The sequence below is a fragment of the Eublepharis macularius genome, chromosome 3, assembly GCF_028583425.1.
Source record: "Eublepharis macularius isolate TG4126 chromosome 3, MPM_Emac_v1.0, whole genome shotgun sequence".
NCBI lineage: Eukaryota > Metazoa > Chordata > Lepidosauria > Squamata > Eublepharidae > Eublepharis > Eublepharis macularius.
In genome coordinates, this window is record NC_072792.1 from 134735973 (window position 1) to 134761657 (window position 25685).

Consider the following 25685-nt stretch of genomic DNA (forward strand, 5'->3'; position numbering starts at 1 on the left):
TTCAGAATAATTCTGAAAGCAAAAAACTACCAACTCAAACCTTAACTGCCCAGTCTGTGCACTATGATCACTTTGATGTATTCTTGCAGAAGCTCTTGTGTTAGTGAGTTTCTATATTAATTTCTATAAACAGAAAACATCTATTTACATAAAACAACACATGGAACTACATTGATATAATTGACAATTCAGGTAAGGGAAGTCTGTATGCATATTAAAGCATCACTCTTCTCTCCATATATAATTGCAGGACTGTTAAGCATGCATTTATATCTTCCGTGGCTAGATACAATTGCAAATGCATATGATCAATCCTCTGTTCCTTTTTTTTCAGCAAGCAGTTTGAGGAGTGTACAATGTGAAACGGAAAAGTGACAGGGAAGGACTTCTTTCTCTGCCTGCCATTCCTCTACTCTCTAATTGCCCAAGCCACTTCCCCTCACAGGGGCTGGCTTTTGTACCATTCCTTGGGATAGGAGAGGTTTGAGTGGAGAGGGAGGAAGAAAGTAGCAAACAGTTACATAATCTTAAGATTTTAAGATCTGGTAGTGGCAGCATCTCCTAAAATTAAAGTGTTATTATATTTATGGCATTGTCTTTCACAAAAAAACTATTGGGCAAGATACTAATTTTGGTAGTAAAAATTAAATAAGTAAAAAAATAAAGATTAAATATTCTGCAATATTTAAGTAATAATATTCTGCATATCAAAGTTATGTTTAGCGAAAATATATCAAATACATGTAAAAATGTATATAGTTAAAATATTTTCTAGCTATGAAAGGTGCATAAAAGTTAAAATTGAGCTGCCAGCCTCCAGTTGGGGCCTGAATATCTCCCAGAATTACAGTTCATCTCCTGACGACAAAGTTCAGTCCCCCTAGAGAAAATGGTGACTTTGGAGGGCAGACTCTACAGCATCTCATACCTGCTGAGGCCCCTCCCGTCTTCAATTGCCACCCCCAAAACTCCAGGAATTTTCCAACCCAGAGTTAGCAACCCTAAGTTAAATTCCTTATCTCACATGAATGTCTAGGAAAACCATTGCAGATAAAGCCATTAATAAAAGTATCATAATGGGGGAAATACTGCAGATACCATATTAATATGCAGACGCCCCCACCGTTTAGTTACCATTCTTCATGTTTTAACATATTATTCTCCCCCCCCCCCAAAAAAAGGTTTCTTCAGTAAACAACTTTCCATTTAAAAACACACTGGACAGTTAAAAATTATCTTGATTTCCATGAACTCCAGAAAGGGTTCAATAAACAGCATCTAATTAGAACACACATTTATTATAAATTAAAACATTTTATTTCTGGGACATTATTTTCAAGTACTGTTTGATGGTGCTCCAGTTCTGTGAAAAAATAAATTGTAGACATCATATTTACCTTGGTCTTCTCACCAATAACATTTCTCTCCAGTTCTGCTATCTTCCTGTTTAAATGATCCAGTATTTCCTTCTCCTTGAGAAGTTCAGCTGTTTCCGATTTCTGCTCTCCATCCAATAAGGCACATTCCATATCCATCTAAGAACACAAAGCAATTCTCAGCCTAAATCCTTCTCACAAGGAAATTCCACCACATAATTTTGAAAAGCTTATTCACGCAATGATGCATTTTTTAAAAAAAGCCAACATAAGCTCTATGGGAAATCTCTTCAGATCTTTTTATATAGACACACAAAAAGAAAACTACTGAGAAATAATGAACAGGAAAATCAAAGTCCAAAACAGATTATTTTCCTAAAGGCTGTCCTTTCCAGTTCTCCTGTGTCTTCTTCCTTGTGATGCTGTAACTTCCTTGTGGTGAATTTTTGCGTTGGCCACAGTTGTAACAGCTGGTTATTTTCCTCCTTATCATTAATAACTATACTCAATAGAAGACCAAAATAATGCATGCAGAGTTTAAAATGCAATTCTAAATTAACCCTCTTACATACCCTGGTACAAGCACTTAGAATGTTCTGCTTTTCACATATGCACAAGTGCAGGATGGGGGAGGGGCTAGTTTTGCAATTGTGTGATCAGAAGCAACAGGAATATGAGAGAAAATATAATAGGAATTTAGAAATGGCCTAACAAATGAAATCATGACCAATGAATTATAAGAGGCAACCATTATTATTTTTTTACACTTCCAGATAATTTTCCTATTCAAAAAGAGGCAAATGCGCCATGTACAAGTATTGTGGTTTCAAATCAATCATGGTAGATAGGCTAAATGTGGGGTATGGAGCGTGTACTGGGGTTTTTCCATGCTTCATATCCCACATTTACCCCATCTGTCATGACCCAACAGCCTTGACAACTAGAAGAACAGAATATATTTACATGTATGTGGTAGAAAATTTTCTGCCCTCTGGATGTGGGAGATGCCACTATATTTTAGATTTCTGAACAAACAGATACAATTAGGAAACTGGATGTCTTTATGATTGCAGACTTTGTCCACTAACTACATTGCCCATGCATTGCAGTGGGGAAAATTAATGAACAGTTAGGCAATAGGGCTTATATTTCTACAGAGCCATATCATGGATATTCATAAACTTCAATCACTTTTTCCACTTCTGCCATAATACAGCTCTGGTGTAGTAGAAATTTGTTTATTTACTTCATTTATTCCCTACCATCCTCTTCAATGAAGGCCCAAAGTGGCTTACCTCATTCTCTTCTCTATTTCATCATCACAACAACCATGTGAGGTAGGCTTGATCTGATAATTATGGAAATGTTAAACAAGGTAATTTAATACATATGAATACTCCATAAACAATGCTACTGAGAGGCAGTGTTGCATAGTGGGTAGAGTGTCACCCTAGGATTTGGGAGAACCAGATTTGAATACCCAGTCTGCCATGAATGCTTGCTAGGTTGCCTGTAATCCACAGGGTTGCTGTAAGGATAAAATGGACGAAAAAAGAATTATGTAAGCTACTTTGGGTCCCTATTGGGGAAGAAGATGGTATATAAATTAGGTAAGTAAGTAAATAAATGTCAGCTGTTCATAGAAAACAAATCCAAAATTCCACTGAGCTAGGTCAGGCTTCAGCAGCTGTCTTGATCTTGGTGTAGTGCCAAGAATTTGCAAAAAACAAGTGTTAGAAGGGAGTTTCGTAGGCTATAGAAATATCCGTGCAGCTTGATTAGGACAGTCATAAAATTAATAACTTGCCTCAATAACAAATACAACATGTTATGCCACAACAGAAGGAAAGCAAGTACAACAAATAAATATATTAAAAAAATTATGACACTTCATCTCAAGGCAGACATTTCACCACAAAGTCCAGTTTTTCATAGAAAACCAATCCTTAAGTCAGTGCATTTGAATGAAAGCAAATTAGTTCAGTTTTCAGAGATTATAACCATATTCAGATGTCACAATAATCCACTGTTCTTTTAAACACTAATTTATGTTACAGACTGAACCAGTTAACTTATTAGTTGCAAGTCACAAACCCCAATTTCTAGTAAATTTCTATTTCTCTTTCTGCCTTTCTCTTGCTTCTTTTCACCTCACATCAGCTGCAATCAGGAATGCTACTCAAACTGGGTCTTTGTTTGTTTCAGACATCGTAAACCACAACTAGGACCAATAACAAGCCAGCTAGAAACTAGTTTAAAATCCCAGTTTGATGTCACCTAGCAAACCCTAGTCTACATTTAAGTGTCACAAGTAACCACGGTTTTATTAAAGCAGTTATAAACCAGACTTTACCATGAGGGCTTTACATGTTTGCACTGTATTCAGGTTTCATTTGAAACTGTTTTTTTTTTTAAAGAGACACTTTACAAAGTTTAAAAATCCAATTTAAATTTCCATTACAAAACTTACTTTTATCTTTTTCCTATCAGTAATTGCTGTTTTCAAATGGACAAAACAAAAGGTCTGTAGCCTTTTTTTCTAGCCTGAGAAAAGCCCAAAGTTTGGATATCTATTGTTATATGTCTTCAGTGTTGATAAACTTGTCCTGTGAGAGCACAGTAAACTAGGCAATCTCCCATCCTCCTGTGTTGCACTACACAAAATGCTCTCAGGGCTCTGGTATGCTCCTATATTTTACTGTCTTTCAGTATGCAATCATAAATGTCTCATAAATGTCTTAAATATATGCATCTTCATATAGTAAACTAGATTATTAAATAAGATAAAATAATATTACAATAGCAAACGATGTTTTTATACCTCTCTGGAGGATTCATCCATCTGATCATTTAAATCTTTGATCTTTTGTTCAAATTCTTCCAAGTTATTCAGTATTATAATGCGCTGTTCTTCCATCTGAGTAAGCTCCAGTGCTCGTTGTTCATCACTTACACATTCTGTAGTCTACAATAAATCAATATTAAGTTCTTTTTAAATAAAATGTTCAAATTGTGCATTACTTAATTTGTACTTTTCCTGCATATTAACTAGATGTTGCTAAAAACAAACCTTTGCTTATATCAGTGAGGTTTTAGCAATGGCAACAATCACAGAGTAAATGGAATTGCTTTCCTTATCCATGTGGCTTTGATATTCTTCAAGAACATTCATTTTCCCTGCCTTCTTTATTTTACAGTATTATAAACCTTTTTCTATTCTCAGATTGAACAATGCAATTTTGTAGATGAAATCCTACAAACTTAGAACAGATTTTATTTATGGTGACTACTATCTAAAATAACAGAAGCTCCAGTCCAATGAATTGTTTTCTTTATTACCTCTAGTAATCCTAGCAGGAAAGCCTCCTTTTCACTAGTATCCTGCTTGGATAACACCAACACTGAGTCTTGGATTTCATCTTCCTAAAGGAGGATCAGAAACAGGATCTCTCACTTACAAGCAGCAAAGAATAATCTTCAGGATATGCTACAGGCTACAGTATGTGAATTCCTTACTCTGTAGATGTGCTAGTAAGGACAAATGGGTTATTCTGTAATAAAACATATCATGCACTCACCATTTTAGAAGAGGTAAAAACTGGGGAAGAAAAGGACATTTATTTTTATTTTAAATAATTTTAGCTCTTACAAGCTTTAGAAATAAGTTATAGAACTTATATATTTCTTTTCCTGTAAGAAAGTTGTAAATCCCTTTGTACTAAAAATGCAAAATAAGATGAAACAAAACCATCTTTCCCCTCCTAATTATTTTATTCTCAATGAAGCCTACTACCAAAGAAATAGGCAAAGAACTGCAAAACTATGGGCCAAGCTACAAGTGACGAATGACACTTGAACAGCAAGTGTATTTCTCCCTGTTCACTTGCCCTCCACTCAATCCACTTGCCATTCAAGTGTCATTTGTCATGTGTAGCTTGGCCCTATTAGAAGCTGTTAAAGTATAAAGGGAGAAACTCCAGCTATTAGGCTATCGGTCTAACAACCAAGCTGATGACATTACCAAGAATGTTTGCACAGTCCGTGTTAAACATCCCTTAGGGATGTCTCTTTGAAGACTTTTAATGAAACTTTTACTAATTTCAATGACCTTCAGCTTTCAGATATAAAGGTTCCATATTTGTCACAGAATAAAGCACAAGGATTTTTCCCCAGTGTGTCTTTAGGAGAACAAGGGTGCCGAAACTGCAGAGGCCCAGAGAACGACCAAAATTCTTGCATAGATACTTGTTTTAAGAACTCTGGTCAGCTCCAACCAGAGACTCAAACAAAATATGGAAGAGGGTGATGGAAGCAAAGGAGGGGAGTGACTTTAAAAGTTTACCTGCAATTATTATAAATGTAGTTTAACCCAATTCAGGAAAACTAGAGATTAATTAAACAGAACAATTAAATAAAAGCTCATTATTCTGAAGTATAATTCACTCATAATCTATGAAAAGAAACACTTTCCCTCACATATTAGGGTAAACTAAGGACAATATGGCCAATATGTTAACAGAAAATGCCAAAATTGACTGTTAATAGTTTGGAATAATTTCACATGGCATGTGGATCAACAGACTAACCAGAGAACACTTTGGGAATCACACTGTCTTGGTCATAGATCCAGAGGAGTTAGCTGTGTTAGTCTGTAGTAGCAAAACAGAAAAGAGTCCAGTAGCACCTTTAAGACTAACCAACTTTACTATAGCATAAGCTTTCGAGAATCACAGTTCTCTTCGTCAGATGCATGGCTATCTTGGGATATCTTGGGAATTCACATTTTTTTCTGTATAATCGCCAGAAGTAGAGGTGGGCACAGACCGAAAAATGGACGAAAATTTGACATGGACTGGCCCGGTTCAGCATTTGTGAACAGGCGGCTCATGGGACACGTTTTTCAAAGACGTGATGACTTTTTGGGTGGTCTGGCGGTCCATGAATTCAGACTTCCTGGCAGTGATCAATCAGTTCTCTAGGCTACGGAGGGGACATCCACAGACCTTCTCTGGCTGTCAGCTCACAATCTATGAGAGCAGAAGGAGTAAATTCCTCCCCCCACACACATCTTTCAGGCACACACCTTTCAGTTTCCAGCAGGCAGTAAGACCAGGAGAAACTGCAGGTGGATTTTTCAGTCACAGAGCTTTTGCTTGAGATTCTGGCTGCTTCTGTTATATATATTATACTTATTAACAGTATCATTATTATTTAGAGCACTTGTCCTGGCTGAAAAGGTGCCTGGGTGGGTCAGGGCTCTGGACCACCCCCTGTCCTTGCCAAGTGCAAATGCATCTCCAACAAGGGGAATTTTAACCTCCTTCCCCATGGGTCCCCTCTCCCCTAGTCCACCAGTGCCTGCCACCCTCTGGCTGCATCCCAGCAGAGGGACTTGTTGTCCAAAGCTGGGTTCATTCCAGGAGGATCTGAACCCACCCCCCCTTTGGGAATTCCTTGCCACTAGACCATGAGGATACATGGTTCTGAAGCATGTTTTTGCACCATAGTGGTATAACGAAGTGGTGAGTGCATGGTTTTTGGGGTGCAATTTGTGGAAATAGACATGATAAGGGATTGTGTGGTGGATTTTGGGTGGCCCCATGTGAAAAGCAAGAGGATCCATGAGGATCCATGCTTTTAAGGATCGGTGGGTACATGATTGTTTCAGTGCTGTCTGTAGACTAGGACATGATCTATAATATGACAGCCTCTTTGTTTTGTTTCAATATAAAAATCATATGAATTCATGAGGATCTGTTTAAAATCATCTGGATCTGACTTTTACCCACTCCCTTTGTCTTGTTCCTAGAGACCGTAATTCCAACCTGTTGGCTGTCATTCCAGCCCCAGAGCAGTTTAGCTGCTCTCAAGGACTGTCATTTCTCTCTGGGGGCCTTCATTCCTGGCCCAGATAGGGTTTCTAGCTCCAATTTAGGAAATTCCTGGAGAATTTTGGGGTGGAGCCTGAAGAAGGTAGGGTTTGGGGAGGGGAGGAACCTCAGCAGGGTATAATACCATAGAGATCTCCCTCCAGAGAAGCCGTTTTCTCCAGATGAACTCATCTCTGTGGGCTGGAGATCAGGGAGATCTCCAGCTCCCACCTAGATGCTGGCAACCCTAGGCCCAGAGCACAGCTGTGCCTCTAAGCTTGTATAGAAATAACAGAAAACAGCGCCTCTTCATAGCACTTTCTGTTCTCAGAGGAAGATTCTCTAACTCCATTCCATGTTTTCATTGCAACTTTTTGGTGCTGCAATGTATCTCAATGGAGCCAATGCAAATGCTGCAAGGCATTTGCAGCTCCTATTATATCTAATGGAACTTTCCTGGGGTAAACCACTTAGGGTGTCTATAACTTAGACATCCAAAATCCAATCTTCACCAAACTCGGAGGGTGGCTGGAAGAAAGCCTGCTGAAGACTCCCTGTGAGTGTGAAGGGGGCCATCCTAGGGCCCCCAGAAGTGATGGACCACGGACCGATGAACTGGTCTGTGAATGGGGCAGGTCCATGAAACGTTCATGGTCTGTGAAATGGTCCATGCCTGCCTCTAACCAGGAGTGTAAAATGATCTTATTTAAGATTATTTTCTTCCTGATTTGAACCAAATGTCTACATTGAGAAAAGCTGGCCATGGCTCCTCCCCAACCCCACTTTTATTTTTGTCTATTGTCCTTGTTGTGATTTGTTAAGGGGGGGGGTGGATGTTGCTCTTCCCATCTGTCATATCAGATGAGGCTGAGGGCCTGTCTAGATCCTGGACACCACTGCAGTGTAGAAGCAAAGGGAAAGCCTGGTTCCACCTGCCCTGTACTTAGCCTGCAATACATGAAATAGGGCTTTATCTTTGATCACCATTCAGTGTGGGAGCTGGAAAGTTCTTCCTTTTGCTCCTTTGCAGAGACAGCCAGTCACAAAAGACTCCAGAACTCCCTTTCTAGAGGAATTCAAGAAAGAGGAAATGGTGTAACTGGGCACTTTTCTAGAATGTGTTCACAAAACTGATAGCTCCAAGTGTGGGCTTTAAAAAAAACACCCAAATATGCACTTGCAATCCGATCTAAACATATTAACTATTTCCTTTAAGAGTCCCAATCATTTTATTCCCAACAGAATATTTTGCCATTACCTTTGGCACGATGCTTAAATAAGAAGATTCATTGACATTCTTCAGGAAGGCACAAGGAGGTAATGGTGAAGATGTCCTGTTTTCATTTAAATGTTTATTCATTCTGATCCCTCTAGAGGAAATGAACCCCATAACGTTATGACCAAGATCATCGAATTCCAAGAAGTCTGAATCACCTGCCGGTAGTTGCAAATGGTTTCTGATTCTTGTTTCTGGAGTCATCTGGGAATCTTCAAATACAGAATCTTCATCAGAAAACTGAAGCTTTTCAAGTTCTTTATTAATTTTTTGAACATCAGCAACAGTTGTTCCAGTTACAGAGTCACTATCACGTTTAGAATATTCCGCACACAGGTTAAGAATGGTCTCCAACCGTTGACGCTCCTAATGTTGGAAAAAAGGATGAAAAATAATATTGAGGGAAAGAATGCATACACATGTCAACATTGGTACAGCAAAAGTTCAGGATCTGATGATAAATATACTAAAACTGGAGCACTGATCCTAAATACATTATAAAATATAAATTAAATTAAAGATGCACAAGATGGAAAAGGCATACAACGTAACTACAACTGACGTTTGAATTCCAAATTATTTTTCTGATACAAACATGAATATCAAAATAATGTTATATATGCAACACGTCTTTAATGTTGGACTGGAATTTTATAAAATACACTGTTGGCAGTACAGATAGTCTCAGTACTGCCAGTAAAACCATTAAACTACGATACTATAAAAGATTAAAATCAAGGACTTTCCCAGTTTACTGATTGTACGGAAGTTATCAGTCATATTACATATCATCACCACTGAAAGTGCATCATTTCTGATAAGAAATCAAGAACACCAACAGAAAATTATGAATTCTGTAAAAAGAATATAAAATCTGCATAAGTTAGGATTCTCTCTCTCTTCCTCATGCTGCTTCTTAACTTACTAGTTTTAAGCTGACTACTAAAATATAAAAACATTTAAATGGTTGTGAAAATCAATCATAAGCACATAAAATTTCACAACTGAAAGAGTGATGGGTTATCTGATGGGTGATGGGTTTTATTATCTTCTAATAAAAGAGGTAATGTCTCCATATGATCTATATCTTGGAGCAAAGGAAAAATTAAAAGATTCCTAGTCTCATAAAAATAGCTGCATTCAAAAGTCAGGTGATATAGAGTCTCCCCAGTACCTATAGCACAGTCACATAGTTTGTCAGAGTATGGTACCCTACAATACATTTAGGCATGCCAACATAAAGGAACAGTCATATATGAACAATAGTCAGGAAACTGACCAGATGGAAGAATGGCAACAAACAGAGATAAGCTGGAAGTGACACCACATGTGTTTTTTAATGTGTTGGGGATGCAATTTTACCAGGGAACTGTAACTGAAAACAACATTATATTCCTAGCGCAGGGAAGCAGGAGAGGGGAAGAGCTTTTCAAAGACAGTTTTCAAAGACAGAGCCATATGAGATTGCTGGGTGGAGAGGAACTTTGCAACTTGTTTTCTTGCAGTCTCAACAGAGAGATGAACGATCAACTCCCCTGCCTTCCTGCGCTAGGGACAGTGACCTGTATTCCTCTCTCCATTGAGATTGCGTTTAAGAACATACACAATGATAATCTTCACTCAGCAGTCCACAACTGTACAGAACTTCGGTGCATGATAGCAGGTAAGTCTTTTATTGTATTTATCAATGTCTGATTCTTTTTCTTTTTACAGGTACGCCATAGATGAATCCTCATTCAGTCTTCCTTAGAACAACTGTAAGTAGACTCTAGATATAGACTCCACAGCAATAGTCTAAAATAACATTCTTATATTTCTTTTTCAGAATGGACCGTTGTATCGTTAGGGGGCATGAGATAAGGACTCAGTGGTCCCCATCCCAAATGAGAAGCCAGCTAATATGTTCATCTCATTTCAGAATATTTCTTTATCAAGGGCCCCAAGATGGTCCTTTATGTTTCTAAACCATGTCCAGGAGAATGCAACACATGAATTGGCAGAACACCAAAGGATGGCTGTGTACTGTACCACACGTCATCAATTACCACAATTTGTTATTGGGACATAGTTGGGACCATTTCCAGGACTGAGCATTCTGTGGTCAGATTTGCTTGAGCATTGCTTCTGGTATGGGGCCTCTTCCCCTAGGAAGAGCGATCTGGCAAAGAAGAAGGTGGCCAAGGTGCTGGCAAATTTGTTGAAGCAGCTGGGGGTCTGGTTTTTCATCACCTGGTCATCTCCTTTCAGCTGGAGGCCTTGTTATATCCTGATGGGGTACACCTGCCCAGCTAGGGACAAGACACTTGGGTTCAAGACATCCAGAACAGATTGAGGGTTTAGTTGCAGCTCTAGAAACTTAGGCAGGAGCTGTCTTGCAGCTCTTGTGGTTTCGGCATTGGGCACGTATCCCTTGGAGGGAAACAGCCTGTGCTTAAGGAATCTGAGATGAGGTGTAGTGGGGTCTACGCCCATGTGGAATCCCAGTTACTATTATCCCATGGTACCTCCCCGCAGCTAGCAGGCAGGCCAGCCGATGTTTGGATCTGTGCCCTATGCTACGCCAATTCTCCTTTCTGCTGTAACCAATAAAGTTGTGGTCTTTTTTCTCCAGCCTTTGCCTCTGTGTCTTTGCCTTGCTCCCATCCCTTGTCCTCAAGCTGGTCCCGCAACATCAGAGTTCTACATAAAGTGTAGTTTCCAGATTTCCATTTTAATGGTCCCAATTTGTTTTGATCTTGACAAATGGGTATTGAATGACTATTTTGGATGTAGAGATTATTAGGCAAACTTATTACTAGAAGTAAGGGCATATGATCACTGGCAATACTCTTCCCCACTTCAACACAATTTACCAAATTAAATTAGCCAAAATTAGAAAATAGTCTATAAAACTTGCCCCAAAACTGTTCAAACAAGTAAACTCCCCATAGCCTACTTTCTTCTTAAAGCCATTTAAACTAATCAGTTTTCTACTATCTAGAATTTAGGATTCCACAGGACAGTTTTATGATAGAAACCTATGCTAAATGTAGGTAATTCCACTAAAGCCAAGAATGAAAACAAGCAGAACTGGAATACAGAGCTGAAACACTGTTGAAACAAAATGTTGCATGACATAATAAATGACAGTAACAGACAGTGCACAGTAGTATAGTCTACAATCCCTATCCCTTTTTTGGCTCTCTGAACCATTTCCTTACAGCAAAGTCCTATTACCTGTGTAAAAAAGCCCTCTTGAATAATTTGGTTTTGCAGTTTGTGGAAGGTCAGGATAGTGGTTGCTTTTCTGATTTCTTCAGGCAGACCATTCCATAAGGTGGATTCCACTACAGGGAATGTGTATGTATGGGCAGCTGTTGATTTTGCCTATTTGCATGGTGGCAGCTGCAGAAGGCCCTGTTCAGATTTGATAAACTGCCATGCTGGAGCACAGGGAGAGAGGTACTCCCATAGATATGAGGGGCAAAGGCCTAGAAGGGCTTTGATTATAACTGCCAAAACCTTGAACTGATCTCGATCAGATTTCTGCAATTATACCCTATTGTACTGTTTACTGAATGTGTAATCCCCCTTAAGTCTGAGAGAAAGGTAGTCTATAAATGAAATTATGCAATCAGTGAACCACATCTTTTGAGAAATTCTGCAAATATTTCCGTACTTACTTCTTCAAATATTAATTATAACTTTTACAGTGCACATAATTGCAAAACTGAAACATTGCACATAATTGCAAAACTGAAGAAACAAACTAACAAAATGCTTTATGCACCTTCAATTACTGTATAAAGTTACATTAACTCTCAAAGGATGGTGGGGTCAGAATACAAGAGAAACATCACATTATCTTTTGTGCTAAGAAGCTGCAGCAATGAATATATTCTTTGCCACCTCTCTTAATGACAAATAGGGAAAAAAGCTTTACCTGTTAGCTGCTTAATATTTATAGTATCCTTTTAATCTAATACTTATCATGACAACCACAGAGCTGTATTTCTTGGAAACCTACCTAACCCAAATTCAAAAGTAAGACTATGGAAAAACATGGAAGTATCACATAATCTTGCTCAAAAGTAAGGCCAGTGGGGCTTACGTCCAAAGAAATGCATAAGGACTACAGCCCCAATCTCAGTACAAACAGCCATGAATATTTTGGAATCTTATAGAAAGGATAGGCAGACTTTTAGTCTGTTGGAAAAAAGAAAAACCTCTTTCAATCTTAACAAACTAATTATGCTGCATGTTCATGAAAAATATAAACAAATGTACTTGATAAGAGCTCAGTGTATTTCCCCAAAGCTAAATTTTTAGTATTATCACCAGATCTACACTTTCTTCTGCCTGTTTGTTACAGACAAATATTAATCTAGTTGAGCTACATCTGTGGTTCTATTGGTCATAATGCATTCTTTTAAAATTATCTTCTATATGAACTTTACCTCTTTCCTCTCCCCTCAAGTTAGGAAAGACAGTAAACTATAAAGACAGCACGACAATGAAATTGTTGCACCTCAAAACTCCTTTGTTCCCTCCAAGCACTTTCTCCACAAGCCTCCAGTTCCCTCTTCATGTGGTTAGCTCGTATTTGCTTTCTTCCTCTTAAGCCTTTATCCTTTGTGCAGGCCGCCCATTTCTGAAAACACCGCCTGACTGCTTGCCAGGAACTCCAGCGTTTATCCATCTGTTGATGCTGCAATGAAGCCCGTTGCTGGCACTTTTGCTACCTTAACTGCTGAAATAAACAATACTAGATTGCCCAGTCCACCCCCACAGACAGCGACAGGATGTGTTTTATTTCGGCATCTCTCCTCACCCACTCTTTGGAACATACAGGACATATCAAATTGTAGCCCACACAACTACAGTTTACCTTCTAGCTTAGCTCCAGCACAGGAGCACAAGTTTCGCAGTTAACAAGTTCTGATAATAAAGTATGTACCAACCTATTGTGCTCTGAAGTTTTAAAGCTGATTACATCATTAGAAAATCTTGAGAAGGTCAGATTTTAAAAATTAATTTCCATCTATCCATGAATGTGGAGTAAGTTATTCAAACATAACTGCGTACCATTTAAATCCAAAATGCCAATATCCTAATGTCACACAATTTAAGGCACATGTATGAATTTTAAATTTGAGATTGGGAAGCATGGACACATACAAAATCACAAGTTGTTAAATGTCCATGTGTACAACAATGTGTCTCTGTCTAGAAACAAATATAGCTTCCTTTGCTATAGTGCTCCTGCACTAGTAATAGGAGAATATGTTGCCTCATTTCTATTTCAATAAGTGCAACGTGGTATTAGGGAGCTTATGCACAGGAAGCTCTGTCGGCTGCTATTTTGTGCTGTCTCTTCTCATTACTCTTTTGGCAGTCAGTCCCAGTTTCACTGCACCTGCATTCCGCAGTTCAGTCCATAATTTAAAGATTGTTCTGCAAGTTAGGAAAATACGGTAGAAACAGAAAATGATAACTGGAATATTTGCTGGAAATAATAGGTGCACACAGTCCAAAGGTTATTTTTAAGGTCTAGAAGTGTGTACAGAACTAAGTACAAAGCAGGTCAAATTACAGATTTGTTGTGTGGAAATTTAAGAATCAAAAGGTACAATATATCAATAGCTCCTCCTCTATAAGACTCACTGAGTAGGAGGCGCACAAGACCTTCAGTAAGTTCTAAATACTTCTCAATAGACTGGAACTTATGCAATTGTGCCATATGCAATACATTTCTTTTACTGGGAGGAGCCTGGACCTACAAAATTACTTGGTACCGTAAGATGGAATTTAATGTTAAATGACTGCTCATAAACAAATGTGTTTGTGCTCTTAATCCCAGACACTTCCCAGGTTCTTAGCTCTATACTAAGATCTCCACAAAATTCTGCTTCCAAAGGAATTTGAGGTAAAATGTATAGTTAAATTGGAATTTTGTTAAATTGAAAGTAAATAGGAACTGTATACCAAAACCAGAAAGTAAACTTGTACACCTGTAACTATAGGTAAGAGCTGGAGTAGTATAGGTTAATCAGTGGCTACTAGCCCTGTTGAATAAAGCAAACTTCCTCATTCAGAAACTGTAAACCTCTGAAGACCAGTACTAAGAGGCAAAACAGGATGGAAGGGGGGGAAAGCCTTAGCCTCTATATCTACAAATAACTGGTTGATTGCTGTGTGAGACAGGATGCTGGACTCAATGGACTACTGGTCTGATTCAGCAAGGCTCTTTTTATGTTCTTCTGATTTAAGAATATGAGCTTGAAAGGCCTGATCCAAATCCCACCTTGATTGTGAATTCACCGGGTGCCTCTAAGGTAGTGATTCCGCACACGTTGGATAATGCACTTCTAATCCTCTTTATAGATCATTTGGAATGGATTCTTTTGTGTGCGGAACAAAAAATCCACCTCAAACGATTGATAAAGTGCATTGAAAGTGCATTATCCAACGTGTGCGGAATCAGCCTATATTGGACTCAGTTCATGTGAAATATGATTAGTCTATCTTATGTGAAGCTATCTAAACACTCAAAATGTCTTAATGGCACATAGCACATACTGGGAAGTGACAACATAAAACTAAATGTCACTGAAACCACACGTTTATTACATGGTGGAGTTTTTTAAAAGTCACACAGTTACATGGAAATCTGGTTGTTTGTAACCTCTGACTACATGATCATCAAGTATTACTTTGCTTCCTTATACAGTTATTGGAACATGCTGACTATGTGTCCAGAGCTATGATTGACTGGCCTTACACATGACTGGAGACTCCATACTCAGTCCTCTTTCATCGCCGTACCCAAGGTAAGTACCAAGAGTGTTAGCGGGGAAGGAGGGAGGGTATGTGTGCCTGCACGGAAGACCTAGATGAACAACAGTTACAGGTAAGTGCAACACTGTTTTTCATCGATGGTCTTCCTGTACAGTCCCACACGGGAGATTACAAAGCTTAAATACCTGGGTGGTGGTCATGAACTGCAGTCACAGAAAAATAGATTGTAGAACCACCATGCCCACTGCTGTCTCCTTTCTGTCTAGGATGTCCAAGGCATAGCGCTTGACAAACGTGTCAGCTGAGGCCCACGTCGCCGCTTTGCAGATGTCTTGGATTGGGACTCCTCTCAGGAGAGCTGAAGATGACACCTGGGACCTAGTGGAGTGAGCACGCACTTCCAACAGACACAGTAAGTTGGCAGTCTTATAGCATAACAAAATAGTCTGAACCACCCACCTAGCCAAGGTCTGGGGACTAGCCTTTCTACCTTTTTTTGGCCCCCAAACATACAAACAAATGAGAATCTACTCTAAAAGGCTTAACACGGTCTAAATAAAAAAAGGATTGCCCTACGTACATCCAGGGAGTGAAGGGCTTTTTCAGCATCCGAGCCTTGATTACGGAAAAAAAATGGTAAAGAGATTTCCTGAGAAAGGTGGAAACTAGAAACTATCTTTGGTAAAAATTCTACCTTAGTTCTAAGAACCACTTTTTCAGCATGATCCTTTAAATAAGGGGGTTCACAACATAATGCGGCCAATTCCCCCACCCTTCTCTGGCCGACGTAATGGCCACCAGGAATGCAACCTTCATAGACAGAAAACATAATGGACACATAGCTAATGGTTCAAAGGGTTTGGACATCAATCTGGTCAGCACTAAAGGTAATGATCATTGAGGGACTATAGCCCTGGACGAGAGAAACAAATTATTCAGACACTTAAGAAACATTTTTGATGTATAATGAGAGAACACCGTCCTCCGATCTATTAGAGGATGGAAGGCAGAAATGGCCGCTAAGTAAACCTTTATGGATGAATTGGACAGACCCCCCCTTTGTATACAGGACCTCCAGTAGGGAAGAGGTTAAGGGATCTAAGCAGCGTCCTTAGCACCAAACACTAAATCTATTCCATTTAAGGGCATAAGACTGATGAGTGGACAAGTGTCTTGCATTCTGTAAAACATGGGTCACTCCTTCAGAAAAGGAGTGTCCGACTGGATCAGCCGGGCTGTCAGTTTGAGTTTCTTTATTCTGAGATGGAACACTCTGTTCCAAGATAGGAGACCTGGAACTGTCAGAAAATGGTACAGTCCAGACTGCAACTGTAGGACAGATAACAAGGATGTGATGACATCTGTATTTATGGATTAAGAAATAGGAACAATAGAAAAAAGACGGGTTTTGTGACTAACTTAGACTAAGTGGGACTCTAGAAATGATATATACTTGTGGCGGAAAAAATCGGAACTCAACTTGTAGTGTAATCTAGGTGTTTTTTTTATTTTTTTTCCCTTTTCCTCTTAATTTTATAGATATATGTATCGTTAGTGTGTTATGTTTAGAAATGTGAATTTTTTCTTGTTCTCTATGTTTATTGTTTATTGTCTTGTGAAGTGTAGTTTAGTTTAAATAAAGAAAATTTTAGAACGAGACTGCAACTGTAGGACAGAGTGAAACCAGGGCTGGCAATGCCAGTACAGGGCTATGAGAATGGCTCATGTCCCATCCACCTGAATTTTGCTGATCACCCTGGCCAGAAGTGGAAATGGGAGAAACAGGTAAAAAAGGTGACTGGACCACCTGAATTGAAACGCATCCCCAAGTGACTCTCGGCCTATGCCGCCTCTGGAACAATAGCGGGGAGCTTTGTAATTTTCTTCAGAGGTGAACAGATCTATATCTGGAGAGCCCCATTCGACAAAAACAGGGTATAAATAAGTGTCTTGCAGGGACCACTCATGGTTGTCCCCCTGTAGCCTGCTTAAGTGATCTGTTATCGTATTATCTATGCCCGGAATATGGACCGCTTGCAGCCACACCACATTGTCTGTGGCCCAAGTCCAGAGCTTCACTGCTTCTTTGCACAGAGACACTGACGCTGTGCCCCCATTTGTTTATATAAAACATCGTTGTGGTATTGTCCGTAAGAATCTGGATGGTCTTGTTCCTTACGGAATCTGCAAATGAGATCAACGCATATAACACTGCCCTTAATTCCAACAGATTAATATGCTCCTTCCATTCAGAGTCATCCCATATACCATGAGTGTAATACCCCTCGCAATGAGCCCCCCAACCAAGGGTGAATGCATCCGTCATGACAGCAACATCTGGTTGTCTGCAACCAAATCACACCCCTTCAAGGAGATGGGAATCAGACATCCACCAATCTAAAGTACTCAGGATACGTCTGGGCACACTGAATTTCTTGAACTGACGGTCCCGGTCAGGAGAAAAGACGGAGTTAAACCAAAACTGCAATGGGCACATGTGTAACCTCGCTAAAGGTATCACAGCAGTAGTGGAGGCCATACAACCCAGTAAGGTCTGAATGAGCCAGGCAGACTGGAACCTATGTCTCTTGAATCTCCTAATCAAAGCCTTTATCTTTAAGGCCCTCTATAAAGGCAAGAAGCCTGCATCTCACACACCATCAATGACAGTTCCAATAAATTGAATAATCCTAGAAGGGTCAAGTTTACACTTCTTGTGATTAACAAACAGACCCAATTTTAGGTAGACAATGTAAGGGCAACTTGTCTGGCCACATCATCAGATGACTGACCAACAATCAATCAATTATCTAAATAAGGAAAGATACAACACCCCTGTATCCTCAAAAAGCCTATTACCACCGCCACACATTTGGTGAAGACTCGTGGGGTCGTTGACAACCCAAAAGGGAGAACTCTATACTGGAAGATACGTTCCCCGTAGGTAAAACGTAGCAACTTCTTATGGTCTGGGAAAACTGAAATGTGAAAGTAAGCATCTTTCAAATCTGCAACCGCAAACCAAGTCTGTGATGGTAGCAGTGTCAACACTGCTTGCAAGGTCACCATCTTAAACTTACGAACTCGAATAGAACAAGTTTATTCGAGTTCATAAGTTTAAGATGGTTGAACAACTTGTGGAGGTCCAGAATAGGACGGAGGCCTCCATCCTTTTTCTCTACTACAAAGAGATTTCAGTAAAAAACCCAGACATGAGGATTGGTCTGTAACCTCCTCGATTGCTCCCGTTTCCAGAAGGGATGATAACTTGGCCAACACCCCGGGTTGAGCCCCTTTATTAGTAAAGACAGGGAGCCATAGGTAAGATAACTGCAAAAACTCAACTTTATAACCAACTTGAACAATTTTTAAGACCCAAGCATCAGAGGTGACATTACATCATTCCTCATAAAACGCACTTAGCCTGACCCCAAAAATAGGGTCAGGTCCCTGTAATTGTCAGAATTGTTTGTGGGAATGTGTCTGCTCCTTAGGATGGTGCTGCTGAGCACCCTGCTTGCCCTTATGATTCTGCTTCCTCCTAGGGAAGGACGACTGAGGGTTCTGGTACAATTGTTGAGGATGGTAAGCATACCCTTCGTAAGGGTGGAAGCGGTGCTGTCGGCTTAGAGAGAACGATTTATACTGGTATCTCCCCGACAACTGCTGATGCTGATGTTGAGGGAGGACACCATAGGAGCATGCTGTGAACTGATCATTTTGCTTCTTTGAAAGGTAATCATCCTTCTTTTCTGAAAAGAGGGTAGGGCCCTTGAAAGGGAGGTCTTCCACCTTAGTCCTTGCATCCGCCAGTAACACCTTAGATCTCAGCCAGGAGAACCTCCACAGGACAACTGCTGAGAGTAGAGACCTTGCTGCAGTGTCAGTCATGTTTCTGCTGGCGTTAATTTGGTGGTGGGACAAACTGACTGTCTCCTCTTGAATGACCCTCAGGAAGAGCCTCTGGTAGCTTATGAACGAAGGTAGCCACTTCGGTCCACAGAAGCAACTGATAGGCTGCCATCATGGCCGACTAGTTGGCTATTTTTATATTAAAGGCAGCTGAGGTATATATTTTGCGCCCCATGGCATCTATCTTCCGACTCTCCTTGTCAGAAGGGACTGAAAGGGATCCCTGCTTAGGTTTAGCCTGCATCTCCTCAGTGACGAGTGAAGAAGGAGGGGGATGCAGAGATAGAAATGAGCAAGGATCATCCTTGGTTCTATATAAATTCTTGATTTTCTTATTGGTGGTGGGAGTGGAAGCTTGTTTCAGGAGCAGACCATTAAAGAGATCCACAAAGCCCTCAATTATGGGGAAAGCAACTGCACGGATGGACCCCAAAGAAATATACTGTAGGATCTTATCCTTTGATTTTGGTTCTGAGGATGTCACATCCACCTCCAAGGCTTTAGCCATACACTGTAGAAGTGCAGTGTAGGTGCGGAAATGGTCTGTCGGTGAGACATCCTCCGTAGGACCAATCATGCCCTCAGGCGAATCAGACAGTGGTGAGTCATAGGGCCGGGGTTGCCAGGTGTCCTCCTCAAGACCCAAGTCAGAACCATATGGGGTCCGACTAGAGCCAGAATAAGAATATGCCCTCACCGAAGGCGATCTGGAGCGGTGTCTGGTCAGACGTTCCGAGTAATAGGAACCCTCTCTGTGGTGATGGTACAGGGCTGCTTCCGGAGTACTCCCCTCATGGAGAATGGGGATCGCTCGATGTCTGGAGCACCCCCTCTCCTCACAAGAGGAGCACAAAGACCAAGAGCCGTGGTCCGGTGATCTAGACCTCCCCGATGGAATAGGGGGCTTTTCAACCAGGATCACGTCTTCTTCCAGCCACCTCTTGGAGCGAGAGGTGCTGCAAGAGGACAGATAATCACCCGATCCCCAGTGCCTCTTGTTCGGATCCAATCTCCCCTTGGGACTCACTGGGCAGGTGGGAAGAGAGAACACTCTCTAAAACTGTTTTCTCTCATTTAGAAGAGCAGTGTTTCATCTTCTTCTTCTCTAGATCTTTGGTCGGATCTGGAACGACGGTCAGAACCGAAGGCTTCGGAACCAATGAAGGATCACCCTGCTGGTTTTGAGGCAACCGCCAGTCTGAGAGGCAATTGGACGGTGTTCTACTCCGTGGAGTCTTGGAACCTGAAGCCCTTGAAGTGGAATCACCACATTGGGCCCGAGGTGAGCATTCCAAGGTTGCAGGTTGTATTGAAGGCATTCCACTCCGAGGAGTTCTCCACTCCAAAAGTGTCGGATCCAAAACGGCCATTGCCAGTCATTGATTCAATTGGATCCGATGGCGGGCGTGACTCTGTATGGGCTGGAGATGAGTAGGAGCAGGGTGTCTTTGCTCCCGAGGATCCAGGGCCAGGCAGGGCAGAGAAACCTGTCGAGGTAGAGACCTTAGACACAGCTGGTGGGCCTGTAGCGGCCATGGCCTGTTGCCACAATGAAGTCTGCAGTCTCTGCACCCGCTCTGTTGTGGCGTTCGAGGTGAAGGCATGGCAGTGTTTACAAGCCTACGTGTTGTGGGTCTCCCCCAAGCAGCACAGGCAACTAGAGAGACCATTGGATTTGGTCATCTTTCTATCGCAGGAGACGCACCTCTGGAACAGGGCTTTCTCTGACATCTTCACACTGAGCAACGAGAAGTAGAACCTCCAATGTCGGCGGCAAAAGAGGAACTGAGGGTACATTGGGGGCATCCCGCCTCTTAGAGGCTGTTTTTAGCAGGAAAAGGGGCTGTGCATGCACACTAAGAGGTGAGGGTGCCCCCTACTGTCTCTGAGCTATAGAAATCTCCGGTCAGCAGGCCTGCACGTGTGCAGTCCCATGTGGGACTGCACAGGAAGACCGTTGATAACACAATGTTATCTTTATATAAAATAAGCAGTAATACCAGGCACAGTGACTGGTACCATTTTATGATTTACATTTAAAAATAGTAGGAACTGCTTAAGAGAAGGCCCCATCTTCATTCTCAAATAACTTTACTCTGTGAGTCATCAGAGACAAGCCTTCCCCAGAAGGTCAGACCAGAACCAACAGCTTGAAATTAAATCAAAGGAGCTTTCGGCTAGACATTAGGAAGAAGTTCCTGACAGTTAGAGTGGTCTTTCAGTGGAACAGGCTTCTTTGGAAGGTGGTGGGCTCTCCCTCTTTAGAGGTTTTTAACCCCAGCCAGAAGACCAGGATATTTCCCCTCTCCACCCAGCACCATCAGTCCAGACTCAGCCAGCTTCCCTGTCCCCTCCAGTATCCCCAGATCCACAAGAGCAATGTCAACGCAGGCACAGAGGAGACTTACAGGCCCAAAATAGGTCAGCATGGCTCCAAGCTTTGAACCAGCAGGCCTTTCCAGAGGAAGGAGCAGCCTTATCGGATGATACTTGAAACAGCTGTTGCCAGCTGATGTAACACTCACAAAGCATAAAAGCATGAGGGAGGGGTCCTTCAGCGTGGCTTCAATTAGTTTCCTGAACTACTGTCTTGTTGCTTGTGCTTGCTTCTTGGACTGTTTCTCTGACCTCCAACCCTGGCCTGTCTCTGATGACTCTCTTGATTTACAGACTTACAGACTTTGCTTTTGCCTTGCCAGCCGGCTTTCATTGTCAGCAGTACTCTGCAGACAGCAGCTCCTGCCTGAAGCAGAACATACTGTTCCCAGAGCCCTGTTCCAGATCCAGGGTGGGGGCATGGGCTGCCAGTCTGACACTTCACCTCTGTTGTATTGCCTTGGCCCGGGCCTTCCACTGACTCCACTCTTGTGGCATGGGAGTGGGGTACTGAGGGTATATGGGCCCATGTTTATGCCCTGCCTGTGGAGTCCTTGTGGCTATCTCATAGACCATCACAAGGTCTCCCTTGCAGGTTCTGGCAGGATGGCCTCAGCCAATGCTGGAGCATGGTCAGCAGTGCCTCTGCAGTGTCAGGCCCCTCCTGATCATTCTGGCCCTCCTGGTTCCCTTGGAGCCTTCCGAGTCAGAGTCACCAGACTGGTCAGAAGGATTCATGACCCATACAAATGTAGTGCTACATGAATTAAAAACTCATTATTGAAAAATACTGAGAAAATTAGGCTACAAGAATTCTAACCAGTACCTATCCTAGAAAGCATGGGTTCTGTGCTACCCCTCTGCTGAGCTAAGGGCATAGCTTTTCTCCAGTGCAAGGAGCCTTCAACTGAAGGAAGGCTCCATACTTACTGAGTGGAGCAGTAGGGTGCAATTCCATATTACCCAGTGTCATGTCAATTGCACTGGCTGCTAGTTGGTTTCTGAGCCCAATTCATATACCTCCATCAGCTCTTTAATGCACTGAACAGCTAAGGATCAGGATATCCCAGTAACACTTCCACTCATATGAACCTTTCCACGCTTACTTTCTCCATGTGCCTTGTTAACAAAGATAAGATTGTCAAGCACATGTGAGAGGGTCTCTCTCTCATAGAGACAGGACTGCAAGAACCTGTCTCTCAGCACCTTTTTGTTTTTTGGGGGGTGGATTTTTTGTATATGTTTAAATGATTTTATTTTGGTGTGTTTATTCCTGAAGCGCTGCTGCTTTTAGAAGGGACTTTTCCCTTGAATCTTTTGCCTCTGTTGTACTGCTTTGTATTACTTTTAATCATTGCTTCTATTCTGCTGCCAACTACTGATTTAGAATTTTTTAAAATCTGTTTAACAATTATTGTAATTTCATATTGTGAGCCATCTCATGAGCCGTTTGTGTGACACAGAAGTGAGATGTCTTCAAATTAAAATAAATGAACTGCGGACAATCATATGTGTGTATGTGCCTTTAGCTACAAAAATGCAGATTTATATACTGCATCTTTAGAAAAAGTATGTGTGTTACGTGCAGAAGCACATTATACAGGACTCTGCAGGATCACCTCACAATAATAGGATCTTATTTGAACTGTAGCACCATGCTGACCCTTATGCTTTCTTATTTTGATGTTCAAATTACCAGGGATCAGAACACAAATTTGCACAATCCAGTGCTCTGTCCTAACTGCTTCTTTTTGGAATTCAAGGGTTCTTAATAGTGTTAAGATATAAGATGTGAAAAATCGGAGACCACCATATTTTAGCTTTTTTAAAACCAACAGGGCATTTCTAATTATACAGCACCATCTACAGGTAAGACTGTGCAACCCCTTTAATTTTTAAACATATTAAGTAATTTAACACAGCTTGAACACTGGAGGCAGAGTTGTCGATTTCTCCTTATTCCTCTTTTGACTAACAGTAAATGCTGAAACTTCAACATCTAAGTAGTGTGAACAATCCAGACCAAATATTTCTAACAAAAAGCTAAAATGTTTTTCATATATAGGTGCCACAGAAACAATGGCTAACATACTGGATAGATCCTTCAAAAAAATAACAATGCGACTGTAATTAAAACAATTCACACTGCTGCTAAAACTGTAGATTCAAGATTCAAAGACAACAATATTATTGTTGATCCCACTGTGAATGTCTTTGACATGAATACTAAATATTTTGGTGTTTGAAAAGTACCTTGAGAAGTTACACAGGATGTAACTCATCTCCTTCTATGATTGAGTGACAGGCTTGGGAATGCTGTCAATGTAGTTTATCTGGATTTCAATAAAGCTTTTGACAAGGTTCCTCATGATGGTCTGATGGGTAAATTGGTGGACTGTGGACTGGACTATTTGATGGTTCAATGGATAGGGACCTGGCTGGATAACCGCACCCAAAGAGCAGTTGTCAATAGCATCATGTTTGATTAGAGGGAGGTGTCCGGTGGAGTGACACAAAGCTTGGTCCTGGACCAAGTGCTTTTCAGTATTTTTACAAATGATCTGGACATGAAGGGATTACTCATTAAATCTGCAGAGGACACTAAACTGGGAGTAGTAATAAACACCCTTGAAGACAGGAATAGAAATCAACAAGATCTGAACATACTGGGAAAGTGGGAAGATTTGGATAAGATGCAATTTAACATGGATAAGTGCAGAATTCTAGACTGGAGTAACAAAAATGCAAAGCATGTATACTGGATGAGGGATACACTTCTGGGTAGCAGTGTGTGTGAACAAAATCTTGAGATACAGGTAGATGGGAAGCTAAATATGAGCAGTCACTGTGATGCAGCAGCAGCAGCAACAAAGGCAAACAAAATCTTGGGGAGTATTAACAAAGGCATAACATCCAAATCACAGGATGTCATTGTCCTACTATATACCATGTTGGTTAGGTCCCACCTGGAGTATTGTGTGCAGTTCTAGAGGCCACACCTCAAAAAAGATGTAGAGAAACAGGAACGGGCAGAGGAGAGCAACCTGGTTGATCAGGGGCTTGGAGACCAAGCCCTATGAGGAAAGGCTGAGGGACCTGGGAATGTTTAGTTCCTCTCTTTAAGTATTTTTGCTTGCTCCCTTTAAGTATTGCTTAAAAATTGCTCTCTTTAAGTATTTAAAAGGCTGTCACTTAGAGGAGGGAAGGGAGCTGTTCCAGTTGGCAATAGGGGATAGGACTCAAAACAATGGTTTTAAACTACAGGAGGGAAGGTACCGACTGGACGTTAGGAAAAACTTCTTCATGTTAAGAATAATTCAGCAGGGCATTGGGTACCTAGGAATGTGGTGGGTTCCCCCTTATTGGCAGTCTTCAAGGAGTGGCTGGTCAAATATTTGTTGGGGATACTTTAGGCAGTTGCTGCATTGGGCAAAAGTTTGGATTAGATGGTCTATAAAGTCCCTTCCAACTGTACAATTCTATGATTCAATGTACTGGGTTTAAACCAGGCATATGCAAAGCATACTGCTCCTGCAGCACTCTAGACAACTCTTTGTATACCAGAGCTTCTTACTTCTCTATTTTCGCAGACATCTCAATCTGCATCAAGTGAGCTAAACTGATTAATGCTACGAAGCAGACGCAAGCAAGGGACTGCTATGTGAAAGAGGCTGAAAAACTTCTATTTTTATGATACCCAGAAAGTTACAAATGAAATCAAAATCAGAAGCTATGGATCTTAAAGATATTCACTCTGATATGAACATTTGTACTTGTATTTTCAAGAATTGAGGGGGAGATATATAAAATAAGCCAAGTTCAAGATATTGAATTGTTTATAGTCAGTATTAGAGATGGGCACGAAATGGGGAAAAAGAACCCTGAATTTCGTGGTTTGTCGCATTCCATGAACCACGAACTTTCATGAAATTGTCCCATTTTGCAAAACGATTCATTAGGTTCATGATTCATCAGATTCCGGGGCCCTACAATGGCCCCCTTCATACTCAGGGATGCTGAACCCGCAGGGAGACTTCAGCAGGCTCTCCTCCAGCCACCCTCCAAGTTTGGTGAAGATTGCAATATGTTGACCAGGAG

At 41.0% G+C, this 25685-nt stretch overlaps 1 protein-coding gene across 5 annotated transcripts in view; it reads right to left on the reverse strand.

Moving 5' to 3' along the window:
- The window catches only part of PHLDB2 (pleckstrin homology like domain family B member 2), a 105150-nt gene that overhangs the window by 44716 nt on the left and 34749 nt on the right, over positions 1-25685 (reverse strand). For 3 of the 5 annotated variants that reach the window (XM_054973575.1, XM_054973572.1, XM_054973571.1), the window contains 4 exons: positions 8505-8888; positions 4716-4799; positions 4198-4341; positions 1398-1535 (listed from right to left, as the gene is read on the reverse strand). In XM_054973575.1, the coding sequence (XP_054829550.1) occupies positions 1398-1535; positions 4198-4341; positions 4716-4799; positions 8505-8888 (750 nt within the window). The remainder of the gene's footprint in view (positions 1-1397; positions 1536-4197; positions 4342-4715; positions 4800-8504; positions 8889-25685) is intronic. The other 2 variants (XM_054973576.1, XM_054973573.1) reach the window with 1 other exon arrangement.